This window comes from Leucopleurus acutus (genome assembly GCF_964270905.1).
Source record: "Leucopleurus acutus genome assembly, chromosome: 17".
NCBI classification, from domain to species: Eukaryota; Metazoa; Chordata; class Mammalia; order Artiodactyla; family Delphinidae; genus Leucopleurus; species Leucopleurus acutus.
Window position 1 is genome coordinate 83,432,938 of NC_139159.1, and position 16,779 is coordinate 83,449,716.

Genomic DNA, 16,779 nt, shown 5'->3' on the forward strand with positions numbered 1-16,779 from the left:
GAAAGAGCACTTATAAATGGAAAGCATGAGAGGAAAACGAACAGTTAAACAGAAAGGTTGAAAGATAAAGCTGTAATTTTCCAGAGTGTATGACAACAAAACCATATAGCTGGAAAGCAGACAATGGAGCCATTGTCACACTTTTCGGCGCTCCCCAGTGCTAGAGCTGGCCGGGCGCCTTAGAGGCCTCCACAACAGGGGGGGGGATAAAGGGGTGGATTGGCTGGGACTTGCCACCTCCATTGTGGGGGGCAAAAGCACCACCCCCTGCTGGCAGCTTCCCCTGTGAAAATCGCATTGCTGCTTTCAGAGTGCTTGTGTGCTGGGCACTGTTCTCGTTACTTTTCACAGTTAACTTGTGCGATCTCACAACCACCCCATGAAGTGTGGACCATTATTATCCCCATCTTTACTGGTGAGAGAGTGGAGTCACAGACCACTGTCACACAGCAGGAAGCAGCAGAATGGCTCCAGAGCCTATGCCCTTAACCAGCACATATTGCACCTGTCAAAAAACAAGTCCAACATCTAAGTAAGCATTCTAGAAAAGGAGAGGGGAGAAATCACCACAAAGCAAAGAAAGCTTCCTAGAACTGAAGGGTTGGGGTCTCTGGACAATAGATGAAAGAGGTCATAAACAACAAGGCCCAGGGACTTCCCTGGTGGCACAGTGGGTAAGGCGCTGCGCTCCCAATGCAGGGGGCCCACGTTCGATCCCTGGTCAGGGAGCTAGAGCCCGCATGCATGCTGCAACTAAGAGTTCGCATGCCACAAGTAAGGAGCCCTCGAGCTGCAGCTAACACCGGGTGCACCCAAATAAATGAATGAATAAATATTTAAAAAACAAAACAACAAGGTCCTACTGTATAGCACAGAGAACTATATTCAATATACTATGATAAACCGTAATGGAAATTGCTGTACAGCAGGAATTAACACAACATTGTAAATCAACTATGCTTCAATTAAAAATTAAAATAAAAGAAAGAGCAGGTCTACATCAGGACACGTCGTTGAGAATTTCCAAAGTACTTGGGTAAAGAGAAGAACCAGAGAGAGAGAGAGAATAAATCACAAAGGGTCAGAACTCAGAGAGGCACGGGAGTTCTTGGGACTGGAAGAAAATGACAGTCCTGGCAAGAAGTAATCTTCCACCAGCCCAACACTGTCCCTAGCTGCACAAACAAGCAGATGAGAGAGTAGTGAGGGCAAACAGGAACGACTCCGTGACCCTGCACGCATCCTCGCTCAGGATGTTCCTCCTCAAACAGAGGGTGAATGAAGGAAGAAGAAAGCATGGGTTCCAGAGACAAGAGGAGGGAGGTGCTGGTGAAGGCGCAGCCCATGCTGACAGCTGGGTCACAAACCCAAGAACAAGTAGCCTGGGGCAGAGAGTGGGCAGGCTGGGGGCTCCAGGAAAAGATGACGCAGCAGCCAGCTATGCAACAAATCTGAAGACTGAGAGTAGGTTCGCACTTCTGCGGGAGAATCTAGGGAGCAATTAATGAGACGTGTAGAAAACTAAGCCCCCCAAAAGGCAATGATTAACTCCAGGGGAAACAAAAAGTTGTGCAAGAAAGCAAATATAATCCTAGGACACCTTGTTCTGTGCTGAGACCTGTGGGAATGAAGCGGTAATACTACCCATCACACTGGGATGACGCTGGGTCAGGGGGTTGAGGCCAGTGACCCCCTTCCCCCCAGAGGACACCGGCAGGTGACATGTGATGTTAAAAACCAATAAAAACACAGTAAAAGCATGTGTGCGATTTTGTGAAACATGCATTTTAAATGCCTGAAGAAACAGCTAAGAGAGTTGAATTTGGAAAGGGTCAGGGTTAGAGACAGTATTTATTATTTATTTATTATTGGCCTAAGAAAATTCCACTTTTAAAATAATGTGTATATAACTTCGAAAAGATAAAAGTTAAAATGAAAACATCAACATAGGCATTGAACGAAGCAATGATAGTATTGATCCTTTTGAGTTCAGTTTAATCACTGGTACAATCTGTTATGCATTGGACACTCAAACTGTTTTAAGATGACGCAGAATCAGACAGCATCAGCGTTTCCAACTAGATGTGTAAGTTATTTTAGAATGTAATTTTAAATTGAAAGGTGTGAGAACTTGAATAATTTTGTAAAGAGTATTGGAATGTTTAAGATAACTTGAGATTCACCGTATTGGTGCATTTATTTCATTTGATACATCTTGGTAAGGTGTTTTGGTTTAGGGTTTTGGCTAGGGTGATGTGGTAGGTGGGATAATGACACCCGCCCCCTGCCCCTTGCAAAGATGTCCGTGTCCCAACCCCCAGAACCTGTGAATATTACTTTACTTGGTGAAAGGTATTTTGCACATGTGATTAAGATTAAGGACCTTGAGATGAGGAGATCATCCTGGATTATCCGGGCGGACTCAACCTAGCCACACGAAACCTTCCTGGTGCAGAAAACCAGACACACAGTTTCATGAGACAGACTCCACCCGATGTTGCCGACTTTGAAGACAGAGGACGGGGCCGTGAGCCAATGGAGGTGGCTGCCTCTAGAAGCTAAGAGTGGCCTTCGGTTTACAGCAGGCAAGGAAGTGGGGACCTCGGCCCCATCACTGCAAGGAAATGAATCCCTGCCCTGTGCCCAGCGCCGCACCTGGCACCTGCAGGCCAGCAACCTGAAGGAGGAGGAAATGGGTTCTGCCCTAGAACCTCCAGAAAGACACGCAGTCTTCCTAACACCTTGATTTTAGTCTGGTGGGATCTGTGCCAGACTTCTGAGCTACAGAACCATCTAAGTGTGCTGGCTTAAGCCACTGAGTTTGTGGTAAACCCTGACAGCAGCAACAGAGAACTAACACGGTGCTGAGCTTTTCTTGTTTGACATTTGAAATGCTTAGAAACCTGAATGTGCTCAGTTTATACATGCACTTTAAAATCTTTAAGAGTGACCAACTACATTTGAAAATGAAGGGAGGCGGTCCAAGTGAATGGAGGCTAGGGTTATGGATGGTAGGCGTGGGGGAGACAGGGAGCTGGGCTGGTAGCCTTAGGACCCAGGAAGGCAGCTGCCTGCCACAGGCGGAGGTAAGAGAGGTAGCAGGAGGAGTGGTGAGCTTGGGAGGAGCACGGAGGGTGCCTGACCCTGACCACTCGAGGCCAGGGAACAAGGACAGAAAATAGCCCTTTGGAGGGTCTGCACTGGCCGGGGGGTGGGGTGTGAGAGCCACATGGAGCTGCAGGGCCGTGGCCCTGCCCAGTGCCCAGCACCACACCTGACACCTGCAGGTGCTTTACCATGGGCTTAAGGCGGCGATTCCGGTTCCTCGTGTGGCTCTGCGGTAGCAACTTGGAATGGAGCGCTTCCCTGGGCACACATCTGTCCAGGGCCGACCCCCACCCCTCAGCCCCCCAGCACTGTGCCGCGTTTCCCTGCAGGGCAGCCTCTCGTGACCAGACGGCGTCGGGGGTGGAAATGAAGGGTACGGGAGGGATGCTGAGTTGTGGAAGCTGGCCGATGGGGGCATCCTGATCCTAAGGACATGTGGGGCTAACCAGCCCCCCAGCCCCAGCCCTGGCTCCCTCACCCCTGACGGGCCTGCCCCACCACCCTCAGCCCCACTGCAGGGTTGCTGGGAGCTGTGGAAGGGGGAGGTTCCTCACTAGCAGGCACACAGGCAGAGGGGGCCCCTGGTGCCCCACCCAGACGCCGGGGGCCAATGCCGAGCTTCCCCACGGGAGCCACCAGGTCTGGTTCCGGGGAGCTGGGGAGCTGGAGAGCTGGAGCGCTGAGGTGGGATCAAGGTCACGGCTGAGCTCCGCGGTACTTGAGGAAGGTGCTGTCTAGGAAGGCGGCCAGCTTCGGCCGATCGTCCTGCAGGGCAGGAGGGAGGCATGGGCAATGGTGGGGCGCGGCCCACCCTGCGGCCCTCCCAGGCTGGCCGTACCCGGCTGCGCACCTCACCTCGTGGACGAAGCCATAGTGCACCAGCTCGGCGGCCAGGTCCTGGGCACTGTCGGCTGCAGCAGGGGCGTGAGGACCGGGCGTGAGGCCGCAGCGCCGCCCGCCGTGCCCGCCCCCCCCAACCCCCCGCCCCGCCACCGCCCAGGGTCCCGCCCGGCGGCCTACTTGGGAGCAGGTCGTAGGTGAGCTGCCGGTGCAGCCTGTCCTCCAGCACCAGGAGCAGAGTGAGCTGGGGAGGCGGGAGGGCAAGGTGGGCTCGGGAGTCGGCCCCGCCCCTCCCGCGCTCCCGCGCCTCTGTTGTTGGCGCCCCCCCCCTCACATGCCAGCGCGCCTGGTCCTCGCTTCTCTCCAGGTTACACTGCATCTGGATCACCTGGGGGAAGGGGGAGGCCAAGGTCACCCACGAAGGCTGGAACTCAGCAACTGGGCAGCAAGAGCAGATGCTGTGTCAAAGTGGCCCAGACACAAAGGGGTCGTAAAGACCGGAAATGAGGAGGGTCTCCAAGGGGAGCCTAGGAAGCACATCTCACTGCTAGGAGCCTGGCGAGTTGAGGGAAACTTCCAGAGTAGATATTGAAGCTGGGTACCGAAGGATGAATAGGAGTTTTCACAGGTGAGGAGAACACCTGAAGAAAGAGCGAGCTGTGGGAAGGGGGTGGGGGAGGAGCGAGGTGCGCAGGGATATGACAGCAGAAGCACAGGATGCCAGCAACAGCAAGCCTCAGAGTGCCGGGCCAGGGGCGGGGGTGGGGGCGTGCGCTGAGGACCCCCAGCTGTGGCTATTAGAACACGAATTCTGGCTGGAAAGCCGGGGGAAGGCGGCCAGGCTGGGGGCTGGTGCAGCAGGCCAGTGGGGAACAGAGGGGGCCCAGATCAGGGAGGTAACCATGGAGACACACCCAAGGCCAAAGCCAGAGGCTCTGGAGCCCAGTGGGTGTGGACAAGGAAAGGGAGAGGGTGGCCAGGGAGGCCCCTGGCCAGGGGGGAGCCTAGCAGGAGGAGGGGACGGGGGAAACACAGGGCCTGGGGGCCTTGGCAGAAACACCAGGTCACAGATGTCAGCGAATCAGCAAGCCAGGGAGGTGGGATCCGAGAGGCAGCGTGTATGGGACAGGGGCCTGCAGGGGTCTTCCCCTGGAGCCTCTGGGAAAGGGGGTATCCCAGCTTGTACGACTGCCCCCCAAGCCCCACAAAGAGGTCAGCCAGAACCTGGTCTCTCCTGGCAGCCTGGAGGAGAGCCGGGCTGGGGGACTTGAAACCCCTGATACGGGCACCCGTCTGGGCGGTGGGCAGGCCTGTGGAGGCTGGAGTCTCACCTTTCTGGTCTCTGAGTCAAAGGGTTCTGGCGTCGGGGTCTTGGCCTTTGGGACTTCCTCGGGGGGTGGGGCCAGCACACGGGGCAGCCCCAGGGGCCGAGCAGCAGCGAAGTTCATCAGTGGGTAGATCCCATTTCTAGGGACACAGTGCGGGGTGGTGGCAGCTGAGGGCTCAGGCCTGACAGTTACCCACTCCCCAGCCTCACTCCAGCCCTCACCTGACATCCTCCAGGAACTTGTCAAGCTCCAAGCAGGAGACCTCTGAGTACCTGGTATGGGTGTGAGGAGAACATGAGGGTGGCAGTCCTGCGGGGGGGGGGGGGGGGGGGGCAGGGCTGGGGGGGCGTGGCCGGGAGGAGAGGGGAGGCCTCTGGGCTGCAGGCTGCTCACCGCCACTGCAACGGGGGCCGGGGCGGCCGGGGGATCTCTGCCAGGACCGTGTGCGGGTCTGTCGCCTTGGTCTTTTCCTCCACCACGTTCTCAGGCATGAGGTCTGCGGGCGGTGGGAGCACACAGGGCAGTGGGCCCTGAAGCACGAGGTCCTGCGGGGCCTCCTTCTGCATCCCGACCCCAGGCCCTGGCCCACCCCCAGGCTGGCCTGCCCCTCACACTGGTGCTGGATGAAGCAGTGAGCGGCCAGGAGCTTCAGCGAGTGCACCTCAAACAGCACACGGTGGAAGAGGAGGCTGTGAGCGGAGGGCCGGCGGGCAGGGTCCCGGGCCAGGCAGGAGAGGATGAACTCCTGGGGTGTGGAGAGGGGGCTGCAGTCGGTGGAGCCCCTCCACTCTGGCCCCACTGTGTGAGGAGAAGCCTCCCAACCCCGTGGGAGCCTTCATGGAGCAACGTGCACAGAGTAGAGGAATCCCGTTAGCAGCCAGGCCAGGACCTGATTCTTCCAACAGGACAGTCGAGTCTGCCCCCGGGCCCAGAACTGCCCGTGCTCTACTTCCAGCACCCCTCACAAAAATCGTGGCGGGTTGACACTGTCATCCCCAATTCACAGGTGAAGCTGCGCTGCTCAGGGAGGACCCCAGCCCCCGCCTCGCAGCCCTGGGGCTGGGCAGAGTGCTGAAAGATCAGCGCAGGCCCTCGAGGCCAGTGCAGCCTAGCCTGAGCCCGCCTACCTACAGCCTGCCCCTCTTCCGGTTGCCTCAGGTCAGGCCTGATTCCGGAGATGACCTTGAAGTGTCCCTGCCCTGCCCCACATCCGTGCCCTCCACTGGCTCTCGGGTCCATCCTGGCTCCACCTCCTCGTCAGTCCTGTCCAGGCCCCGTCACTTCCCTCCCCCATCCCCAGAGGTCACGCGGTGAAGCCAGACAGTCGCCAGACTCTGGCCAGAGAGGCTGTGGCTGCAGCTTCTGTCCGTCCACAATCCCTTTGCCGGCTCCCCACCCACCTTGCCCCCAACACAGGCTAGGACCACGTCCTTTCTAACTGGTCTCCTGAAGGCTTACAGGCGGGGACGTGGAACCAGGCAGACCTGGATGCAAACACCGGCTCCACCACTCGCTCTAAAGCCTCTCTGAACCTGTTCCTTTATCTATAAAACGGGCATAAAAATTGTGCCCACACGGGAAGTATCTCTCCGGTCTCTCTGTGCTTAGAGTGTGCCCTCAGAGCCTTCACGTCTGCAACTCAACACGCATGCCCAGTAAGGCCCTCCTTGCGGGGGAGGGGGGGGTGGAGGCTCACGCAGCGGGCCTGGCCCAGACCTGCTGCACCTCCAGGCCTGCCCGAAGCACCGCACCAGCCCTCCTTGGAACACTGAGAGCCAGCCGGTAGGGGCAGGGCCAGCTGCTTACCCGCATGTTGGGGTCACTCAGAGAATGCCTGGCGCGAGCGATGGCCTCCTCTGTGACCCGGGTGTCCCCGTTGGCCTGGATCTCCAGCACAGCCATCTGGGGGGCAGGGCAAGGTCAGGCATGGGGAAGGGACAGCACAGGTGGGATGGGGGGAGTTAGCTGGGAGGGGCCCAGAGACCACGGGGTTAGTACCTCCAGCGCACACATCCCAAAAGAGAAGATGTCCACGGCAGTGCCATCGGCAACTTCTGAAAGGGGAGAGCAGATCAGGGCAGGTAAGGCGGATGCCGGGGGTGAGGGGGGAACCCCCAGACTCACCTCCGTACTCTGGCGGGAAGAAGTGCAGGTTCCGAGGTTCCTCCTGCTCAACACGGATGGGGCTTCGAAGATCGTCTGGGAGCGCTGCGGAGAGCGCGCGGGATGAGCAGACCGGACCTCTCCCCCACGCTCCGTCCCCCCAGGGTCCCCACGCACCATTGGAGAAGATCCGGTGCCACACTGCGCCGGTCACCGCGGGGAGAAAGCAGGCGTCAACGTGATGGGGCAGTGGGCATCGTCCGCCCCGTTCCAGACAGGTCCCCCAGCCCCGCCCCCCGCCCCCGCCCAGCCCCGCCCCCCGCCCCCGCCCAGCCCCGCTCCGCCAGCACCAGAGCCGATCTTGATGAGGCCGTTGTGCTGTATGAAGATGGTGTCGCTGGTCAGGTTCCCGTGGATGATGGGGGGACTGCAGGCGTGCAGAAAGCTGGGGAGGAGGGGAGAGCAGGGGGAGCTGGGTCAGGGGTGCCAGGGGGGCGGGGGCGCCAGGGGCAGGTGCTCGGGCAAGCCCAGGCCCTCACCTGAGCGCCGACAGGATCTGCGTGCACCAGCGCTTCCAGGCCTGGCGGCGGACGGACTCCGTGGGGTGAGCGCAGGAAAGGCAGCTGGGCCTGAGGTGCCCCGGCCCAACCCCGCTCCTGTGCCCAGGGCCGCCCAGCGCACCCCCGACCCCACCCTGGCCCTGACGCTGACCCAGCCCGCTCCCTGTACCCTGGCGTTCATGGCCTTGTGGTTCTTCTTGGTCTTTTTGAGGAACTGCTTGAGGCTGCCCGATGACACGTACTCCGTGATGAAGATGACCTGCGAGGCGGCAGGCTCATGGGCTCCACCAACGGTGGGTGCCCGCGGCCGCCCCACCCACTGGTGCCCCCCTCCCCGTGGTGTGCCCAGGGCTCACCCGTGCTCGGGCCTCCGAGGCGTCCAGCCAGTACTTGTGCAGCTTGACAATGTTGGGGTGGTCCACCAGCGCCAGCTGCTCAAACATGAGCTGGATCTTCTCCTGGGAAGGGGGGGCGGTCACCAGGCTTGGGGGGACTGGGCATTGGGGGTGGGGGCAGCAGGCCTTACCTCGTGGGCCGAAAAGGCCTTCCTGTCAGCGAAGTGCAGCTCGTTCCACACCACCTCCACCCCCTCCTCCGTGTCCATGGCCAGGAAGGTGCTCTGGACGCCGGGCATGTTCCCCTGGTTCACCTGGTGGGGGGAGCGGGGGGCACGAGTGAGCTGGTGCGTGGGGGAGGAAAAGGGTGCGGGCTAGGTCTCCGCTCACCTCCCTTCCAGCAGCCCGAGTATGTGAGGCAGGCGCTGGCCTGCTCTGGGGGAAGCTGAGCACCCAGGAGCAGAAGCTTGGTATCCTGGGGCTGGGCTGAGGGGATCTGGGGCATGTTCCGGGTGTTTTTGAGGCTGGTCCCCAGAGGACTAACAGCTGGTCCCAGAGGCATGGGGAGGTGGTCTCGGGAGGAGACTTAGGGAATCGGGGGTTCCTCACCAGGGCGTGGGCGCCAGGCTAAAGGAGTGCAAGGGCCCGTCAAGAAGGGGGCCGCCTGCGCGACGCTTCGGAGAGGTTTCGGGCCTCTGGCTTCCCGAGAGTCCGCACGGCCCCGCGTGGTCTCAAGGGCCCCTCCGCCGGAGGTGGGCGGCGACCCGCCCCTCCCTGCCGTGCCCACCTGCTCCCGCCGCTTCTGCCAGCGGCCGCACGGGCTCTCTTCCAGGATGTCGCTCTCGTCCTCACTCTCGTCCTCCCGCTCCCGCTCCCGGCCCCGCCTCGGCACCGGCTCCGGGGCCGCCATGGCTCGGCGGGTCCAGGCCGCCGCCCTCCGCGCTATCCGCCGCCCAGCGCCGCCGCCGCTCCCCTCCCGTCCTGGCCCCGCGCCCAGACGCCCAGCTGGGAGCGGAGCCGCCGCCGCCACCACCTCGAGTCCCTACTCGGGCTCCGGGAACTGGGAGGCGCGGGCGCGCGGCCGGCCCGGGGGTGGAGCCCGCCTGCCCCACCGGAGCCGCCTCTCCTGGCCGGAGCCCGAGCGGAGATTCCCCGTAGAAGGCAGAGCCCTTGCGGCGCCCAGCGGAGACCCCACCTGTCCCCCGCCCAGGGGCCCAGCGCGTGGGGACCCACCCCGGCCGAGGCCCCGCCCACTATCCCCGCCCACATCCACGAAGGCCCCGCCTCGCGGACCCCGCCCCGTCAGAGGCCCCGCCCCTCCCGAGGCCCCCTCCCGGTGGAGCTGCCTGGTCCCAAACAGGCTCCTCCCGGGACTCGCTGCACTCGGCTGCCCCGGCACCAGCTTGAGGCGAGCGGCCCGGGCGCAGGGGTTTCCGTGGCGGCCCGGAGCCGGGTCCGTCGGGGCCTCCCCGGGCGCGCGGAGGCCTGCGCCGACCGGCCCTGCCCAGCTCTGGGAGCCGCTGGTACTTCCTGCACCGGTTCCCCATCACACGCCTGCCACACACATCCTGAAACCCGGCCCAGTCCCCGGGCGCCCACCTTGGGGTGAACCCAGCGTGGAGCGGGCCGGCCGCAGCCCGCTCAGCCCGGGGATCACCGCGAGGGTCTGGGGGAAGGGCAGGAATGCGCGACGGGGAGGCCAGCTCTCCGACACGTCCCCCATCCCCTAAGGAACACGTGGGAGGGTCCCCGAAGGATACAAAACTACGCAAGCAGGTGGACTTTAATTAGTGACCACAGACCTCCCACTGGCCTGCAATTCGGTGTTTCCCTTTCATGTCCACACCCACCTTCCCACATTCCCAGATGGCCCTCTCTCCGCTTTCTGCTGATGGCTTTTCTGGAACAGTGGAGCCATCAGAAGGGAGCCCTGACCCCAGAGGCCATGTCAACAGGGGATGTGCTTTAGAATTCTTGTCTAAAACCCCCTTTATCCCAAACCCCCACTACCTTTCAATAGTCTCCCGCTCACACCTGCTGAGTCCTCCCCCTCCCTCACTATGTCCTTCTGGAGAGAAAAGTAGTGGACACGCGTGTGCCTTCTCCCAAACGTAAACCACAACCCTGACTTCCCCCCCCCCCCCACCCCGGGCTCAAAGGCCTTCAGCCTGTTGGTCTCTCAGAGTCCCCTGCACACCTCTCTTCCTCCCAACCTTCTGCATAGACATAACTCCACCGCCGTCATCCTGGTGGACCAGCATAGCCCCCGCACTCCCCACTCCACCCACCTCAGGTGATCCTGTGAAACCATCACTCACACTGCTCAGAACGCGCTGTGTCGCAAAGGAGGGACCAGCAAGACTTGGTCCTCTGTCACCTGCCCCAACCAGACACTGTGCAATGAGTGTCTGAAGTTCCAGGCTCATCCGAGTCTGACACCTGAACTGCAGTGTAAGCAGAGACCATTCTGGATATGACTGTATGCCACCGTAGGTTGTCAGTGCTTCTCTCCTGTGATTAACCTCATATCTACAATAAGGATAGAGTTCTGTGGATGAACCTTCAAAAAACTGAACTCAAAGAAAAAAGCTTTGCTGACATACTAACAATTCTTTGTACGTTGTTGTAAAGGCCGTACCTCCAGAACAAAGCTGGTGACACAAACCAAGGGGGTCATACCAACTGGGAGAGCTGCACCAGGGGACAGAATCAGCCCCTGCCCCCTCAAAGCACAGCCATAGGATGGAAAATAATAGCAGGTCGACCCCAAATTGAGACCCAAAGGCACTTATTACAGCGAGAAATTGATGGGGAATGGTTTACTCAACGAACAGGAGAAAAATCGATAACTGAAAGGAACGGATTTAATTAAAATGGGAATATAACAAATTGATGCATACACTTCAGTGTGATAGGCCAGGGAAACAAAGGAAAGTCCTTCACTCTAAATGCTTCAGAGTCTATCAGAAATGGCCACTTGTGAAATTCTAATTGAAAATTCACACCTGATAACACCAAGGGTGAAGAGAAAAAAATCATACAGGACAATGTCTTTCCTTTAATGCAATGAGGAACCATAAGCAAAAAAGGACGGAAGAGAGTAGAACGTCGCTGTGCACGTAAGCTGAACACATTGCACACAGATACTGGCACGCTAAGAAATGTTTTAAAATGTTGTCATATATTTTTCAGGGTTGAAAAAACCAACCAATTAGAAAGGATACCCACTCACTTTCCAGACAGAGAAGAAACAAGAGGCCTGTTTCTGGGTCAGGAGTAGCCCTCTGGAGCAGCTGCACGTAGGTGAAGTTCTCGTGTGTGTTGCGGTCGAAGAAGCCCTTGGTGTCGTCGCTGGGGTCCTCCAGGACGCGGTTCATCCCCTCGTCGAAGTAGCCGCGCTGGTAGGCCACGTCCACGGGCAGGCGGCGGCTATGCACGGGGTCGATGACGCTGCTCATGGCGATCTGGGCCTCCAGCAGGCGGATGCCGTGCTCCCGGACGATGAGGTCCTTCTTCATGGCCTGGAAGAGGGAGATCTGCTCCCCGGTGTAGGGGTCGGAGTAGCCGGTGACGGCGCGCTCAGCCGACAGCAGCCTTGCGAACACGTCGGGCCCATGACGCCAGCCCTCAGTGCCTCCTCCACCGAATACCCCTTGTTTTCTTTCGATGATGAAGCCACTGGCTGCTCACGTCTCCAGGAGGGTGAGGGCTGTGCCGGGCCTGAGAAGCCCCTTCCTACAAGTCTCGTGGATGCTGACGGGCTCCTAGGAGCCGGGCACAGCAAGCCGGCGATGCAGCCGGTGCCTCGCAAGTACCTCTGCACGAGGCCAGGCTGCCCACGTCCTGGGGCATGGTCCGGCCTCGTTCCAGCTGCTCGTCCATGCCCTGGTTGATGACCTCCACTCTCAGAAGCTCTCCTGGAGTCATGGGCATCCTCACCCAGCCAAGGTGGTCCCGGCAGTGGCTGCAGCCTGCTTGTGGGTGGCCCTCAGCGCAGCCGCCAGCTCCTCCACCAAGAGGGCCCCGTCCTTGTGCTGCTGGGTCAGCGTCACTCTCTGCTCCACGGGGACTGCCTCGGAGAGTGACATGGGCCGGCCCTGGAACTTGCCCATGGAGACGGTGGCCACGGCAGCTCTCAAGGTCTGCCAGGTGCTGTGCTCAGTGAACGGGGGCCCCTGTGGCTCCGCTCCAGGGCTCCCCACTGAGATGGGCAGGAAGGCCAGCCCTGTCTCTGGGTCGGTGACACAGTGGGCCAGCAGCTGCCCACAGCTGACGCTCTCCTGCATGCCGGGGTCCGAGAAGCCAGCCGCCTGCGAGAGATGCTGCTGAGCTCTTTGTCCAGGCAGCCGAAGTGCAGGGTGGCCTCCAAGGGCAGCCGGAGCCTGCGGGCGGGACACACTCGCCTGCCTGTATCCAGCTGGGCAACCAAGAGCCTCAGTAGCGGAGGTCTGTCCACCAGCTCCCTCGTCATGGCCTGGAATAGGGGCATTCGGATGCCACTGAAGGGGCCACGATACCCCGTCACCACCTGCTCTGCTGCCAGGAGCTGCCTGTGGAGCTCTGGTCCAAACAGGCCTGCCCTGACCGCCTCATCCAGCCACAGCTGGCGGCCGGTGGCTGGGTCCACCAGCATGCGGGTGGCGTCCTGAGCCTCCCGGACCGGAAGCGTGGCGCCCGTGGGGAGCAGGTGCTCGGCCGAGGCCTGGAAGCTCTTGTGCCCTGCAGGCAGCAGGACGAGCCCTGCCACACCGCCGGTGCCCTGCGGGTGGCGCTGCACCTCGGTGCGTGCACCCACATCCGGCACCGCCAGCCTGCCCTCCCGCAGGCCTGAGCCGTCTCCACATCCAGGACCCCCACCTCCAGCGGCCTGGCCACGCTCGGTGCCCCATTCAGCGTACGGAAAGTGATCTTGAGGGGCAGCAGGCCCAGCCCCGTGCTGGGGGCCTGCACACACCTGCCTACCAGCTCCCGGTACGGCAGCCGCTCCAGCGTGTCGGGGTCCAGGAAGCCTGGGGCACTTGAGCTGGGCCCAAGCTCCAACAGCCCACACCACGTCTCCTGGTCCAGGAGGCTTTGCTGGCAGGCCAGCTCAGGGGCCACGCGCATGCCCTGGATGGGGTCCACCAGGCCCCCCGTGGCCTCCTGGGCCTCCAGCCAGCTCCACCCCAGTTCCCTGTCCACAACCTCCTTCCCTATGGCCTGGAAGAGGGCCAGCTTCCCACCCCCAGAGGGTCAGGGTACCCAGTGACCGCGTGCTCGGCGGCCAGCGGCTTCTCCTTCCGCTCCAGGCCCACCAGGCCCTGCTGCAGGGCCACAGACACGAGGAGCAGCTGGCCCTGCCCGGGGCTGCCTGGGCCTCCAGCAGAGCCAGCTCGAGCCCAAAGGGCAGGAGACCCTGCTTCATGACAGCGTAGAGACGCTGGGCCTGGCCCGAGGCCTCCACGTACGCGCCGGCGAGGCTCCTGGCCTGGGGCCCGGCTGGCGTGCCGGCGCCCAGCACGGCCGTCACGGTCTCAGGGACGACAGCCGTCTCAGTGCCATCGGCGACCAGGAGGTTGAGAGGAGAGACGTGGCTGTTCATCGCACGGAACTTGCTCAGCCAGGGCCCACCGTCCGCTCCCTGTGCGGATGGAAAGGCTGCGAGGGACCCGAGACAGCCCAGGTGGGTGGGAGGGCAGACACGGTCAGCAGGTCAACCCTGCTCTCTGGACCCACCTCCAGTGCAGCCGGCCCTCCTGAGGGAGGGGTGTCACATCCAGCTTCGGTCCCTCCCCTTGCCCTGCGGCTCCCAGGAGGGGACCATGTGAGCACAGGGACCCCACGGTAGCCTTGGGGGGTGCGGGCTCTGTCTTCTCCTATAGGCCATCCTCTGGCCTCCATCTCAACCCTGCACCCTCGTCCCCCTCCCCCCAGGGTCCTGGTGCAGAGGCTCGGCCTCCACCCGCCGTTGGCCTCAATACCCAGCCGATGACCAGTCCCTGCCCTGCCCTGCCCTCGGGTGGTCTCCAGGTATTCGTGTGCTTCTCCCTCCCCCTTCCCAGTGACCCCTCCAAATCCTTCCCCACCTTAACCCACTGCTGCCCTGGCCTCTGCTCCCTCCTGGCTCCCCACCGGGCTTCAGCCAGGTCCCTGCCCTCTGTCCCAAGTCTCTCACCTCAGCCCGGCTGTGTCCCCCTCTGCCCACCCTGGCCCCATGTCCTCCGGGCCATGGCCTCTGGAAATAGGGTCTTTGCAGATGTAATTAAGTTACGGTTAAGGTGAGGTCACACTGGTGTAGAGAGGCCCTTATTCCAACACGACTGTGTCCTCACAGGAAGACAGACGGGGACGATGCCCAGCCCACAGAAGCAGACTGGAGGCGAGCAGCTTCGGGCCCCAAACCCCGCATCGCCACCAAACGCCAGAAGCACTGATCCCAGACCCTGGCCCCTCAACTGTGGAAGAAGAAGGCGCTGTTGTCTGAAGCCTCCCGGGCTGCGGTAATTGTTCCCTCCCGGCCCCAGGAGCCAGTCCACATCCTGCTTCCACAGAACCACACCTGCAGTCCCCGGTCCTGGTCCACACTGTCCTCGCCTCCCGCAGCTCCCCAAAGCCTCACACGGGGTCTCGGGAGAAGGCTCAGCCCCACGCGCCCTCGCCCCCGCTCCGCAGCTCTCGCTGAGGTAACCTCGGACTCCAAACTGCCAAACCCCACAAACGCATTTTCGATTTGACCTCCCGACCTCTGGGGCACGGGGCATGGGGGACCCTCCTCCCTGGTGACATTTCCCCGTTCAGCCGGAGAGCTCCCCTGACCGCAGCTGGAGCCCAGCCTGTCCTGGGGTCGCGGAACCGCGTGTCCAGCTGCCTCCTGGACACCTATGCCCAGCAGTCTCGCGAGGGGCCTCAAGTTCCATGGTGCCCCCAGAAGTGCTGGCTGTGAGCAGCTCTCCGTCACCCGCTCTGCAGAGCCTGAACCCTAAATCCCCCCACGGCCCCGCTCTCCCCATAGCTGGGCCCAAGAGGTGCTCCTCTGTGTCTGCTGAGACCCCTGGGCAAAATCCTGTTGCCCCCTTTCCCTGCCCGGATGTTGGGCCCAGAGCCCCGGTGGCGCCTGCAGCCGGTCTGCCGCTGGGTCTCGGAGTGCGTGCCAGGCCCGGGCAGACGTGGAGGCGGTGGCTTGGCGCTCACCCGCCCCGCCCCCGCCCCCGCCCCCCACCAGGTTCCAGGAGGCACGGCACTTGTTCAGCTCTCCCGAAGCGAGCAGGCCACGCAGTGTGGGCGTGCAGGGCACACCATCATGCCTTCGAGAAGGTGGGAAGAGGACATGGGGTGGGGAGAGAGGAGCGTTGTTGAGATCCAGGCCTTGGGCTTCCCTGGTGGCGCAGTGGTTGAGCGTCCGCCTGCCGAGCAGGGGACGCGGGTTCGTGCCCCGGTCTGGGAAGATCCCACATGCCGCGGAGCGGCTGGGCCCGTGAGCCATGGCCGCTAAGCCTGCGCGTCCGGAGCCTGTGCTCCACAACGGGAGAGGCCACAACAGTGAGAGGCCCGCGCACCGCAAAAAAAAAAAAAAAGATCCAGGCCTCGGGAAAGAACACAAAAGGCTTTGTTCGAGTGACCAGCTGGACGCCTGAGCGGGGTTCCAGGACTCGGTGTGACCGTGGTGGACGCAAGGCTGCCCTGACCTCCTTCTAGGGGTGGCTGAGGCCGCCCTGACCTCCTTCTAGGGGTGGCTGAGACTCTGCACCACCAGCCAGCTTGTCTCCCTGCCATCTGCTTCCTCCCCTCCTTCCCCAGGAGCCTTCCCGAGGCCACTCACTGAAACCGTGTCAGGCTCTGCTTCCGCGAGCTGACCTGGACGCGTGCTGTGCTGCCCACCTGCCCAGTGACCAGCCTGCTTCCTTTGTATGGTGTGCCTCGCTCCAGGACGGCCTTCAGAGGGTGTGTGAGCAGAGGAAGCCTCAGGTAACAGGGCCCCCGGGGTGGCTGGAGCAGTGAGCTGACCACCTGAAGTCGGGCAGGGGACCAGGGTGGGAAAGAAAAAAGGTACTTCGCTACCCAGCAAAGGCGGGAGGGCTTTCTGGGCCACGGGGTCAGGAGCAGCCAGTGGGGGGTGGGGGGGGGCTGCAGGCTGTGTTGTCCCGCCGGGAGCCCAGCAAGGAAAACCAGAGGAGCAGGACAGACTCCTGAGCCGGAAGCTCAAGTTTCCTGAACAGCAGGGATTCGTAGGGGGGAGGGTGCTGGGGCCCTGAGGGCCATTGTGGGGGGAGGGCCTGAGGGGCTGGGAGAGGCCCTGTGCCTGCGGCTCTGCCCAACGCAGCTGGGTAACCGTGGCTGGGCCATGGCCCGTTTGGTCAGCAGCGACCTTGGGCCTGGTACGAGCCTCCCTGGTCCCTGACCAGGCAGGACATGAAGAGGGGCCTGGGAGTGGGTGCCTTGAGTCTGAAGTGGGGACCTTGGGGAAGCAGCTGGACAGAGAGGTCAGGAGCTCAGGAGAGACAGACCAGGGCATGTGAGGGGTGTCCA

General features: G+C 61.7%; 2 protein-coding genes across 3 annotated transcripts; both read right to left on the reverse strand.

The window, feature by feature from the left end:
* Positions 1-1,750: 1,750 nt before the first annotated feature.
* On the reverse strand, positions 1,751-9,491 carry NRBP2 (nuclear receptor binding protein 2). Of its 2 annotated transcripts, none has more exons than XM_082858662.1 (18): positions 9,062-9,491; positions 8,466-8,588; positions 8,296-8,397; positions 8,109-8,198; positions 7,919-7,959; positions 7,730-7,824; positions 7,557-7,580; positions 7,401-7,484; positions 7,275-7,330; positions 7,083-7,178; positions 5,889-6,021; positions 5,670-5,772; positions 5,498-5,548; positions 5,280-5,415; positions 4,283-4,336; positions 4,129-4,192; positions 3,959-4,019; positions 1,751-3,873 (listed from the first exon to the last, which is right to left on the reverse strand). In XM_082858662.1, the coding sequence occupies exons 1-18, from the start codon at positions 9,182-9,184 to the stop codon at positions 3,843-3,845; spliced, it is 1,467 nt and encodes a 488-aa protein (XP_082714788.1). In that variant the 5' UTR covers positions 9,185-9,491; the 3' UTR covers positions 1,751-3,842. The 2 variants fall into 2 exon arrangements, with proteins under 2 accessions (XP_082714788.1, XP_082714787.1); XM_082858661.1 differs by having other exon boundaries at positions 1,752-3,873; positions 3,964-4,019; positions 9,062-9,490.
* Positions 9,492-9,820: 329 nt separating this feature from the next.
* Positions 9,821-13,855, reverse strand: EPPK1 (epiplakin 1; the record flags this gene model as incomplete). The annotated part of the gene is given in 13 exon segments (XM_082858469.1): positions 9,821-9,940; positions 10,077-10,174; positions 11,507-11,890; positions 11,893-11,939; positions 11,941-11,960; positions 11,964-12,040; positions 12,043-12,102; positions 12,105-12,212; positions 12,215-12,604; positions 12,607-13,104; positions 13,107-13,502; positions 13,505-13,615; positions 13,618-13,855. Coding segments are annotated over 13 exon segments (2,547 nt in total).
* Positions 13,856-16,779: the final 2,924 nt, after the last annotated feature.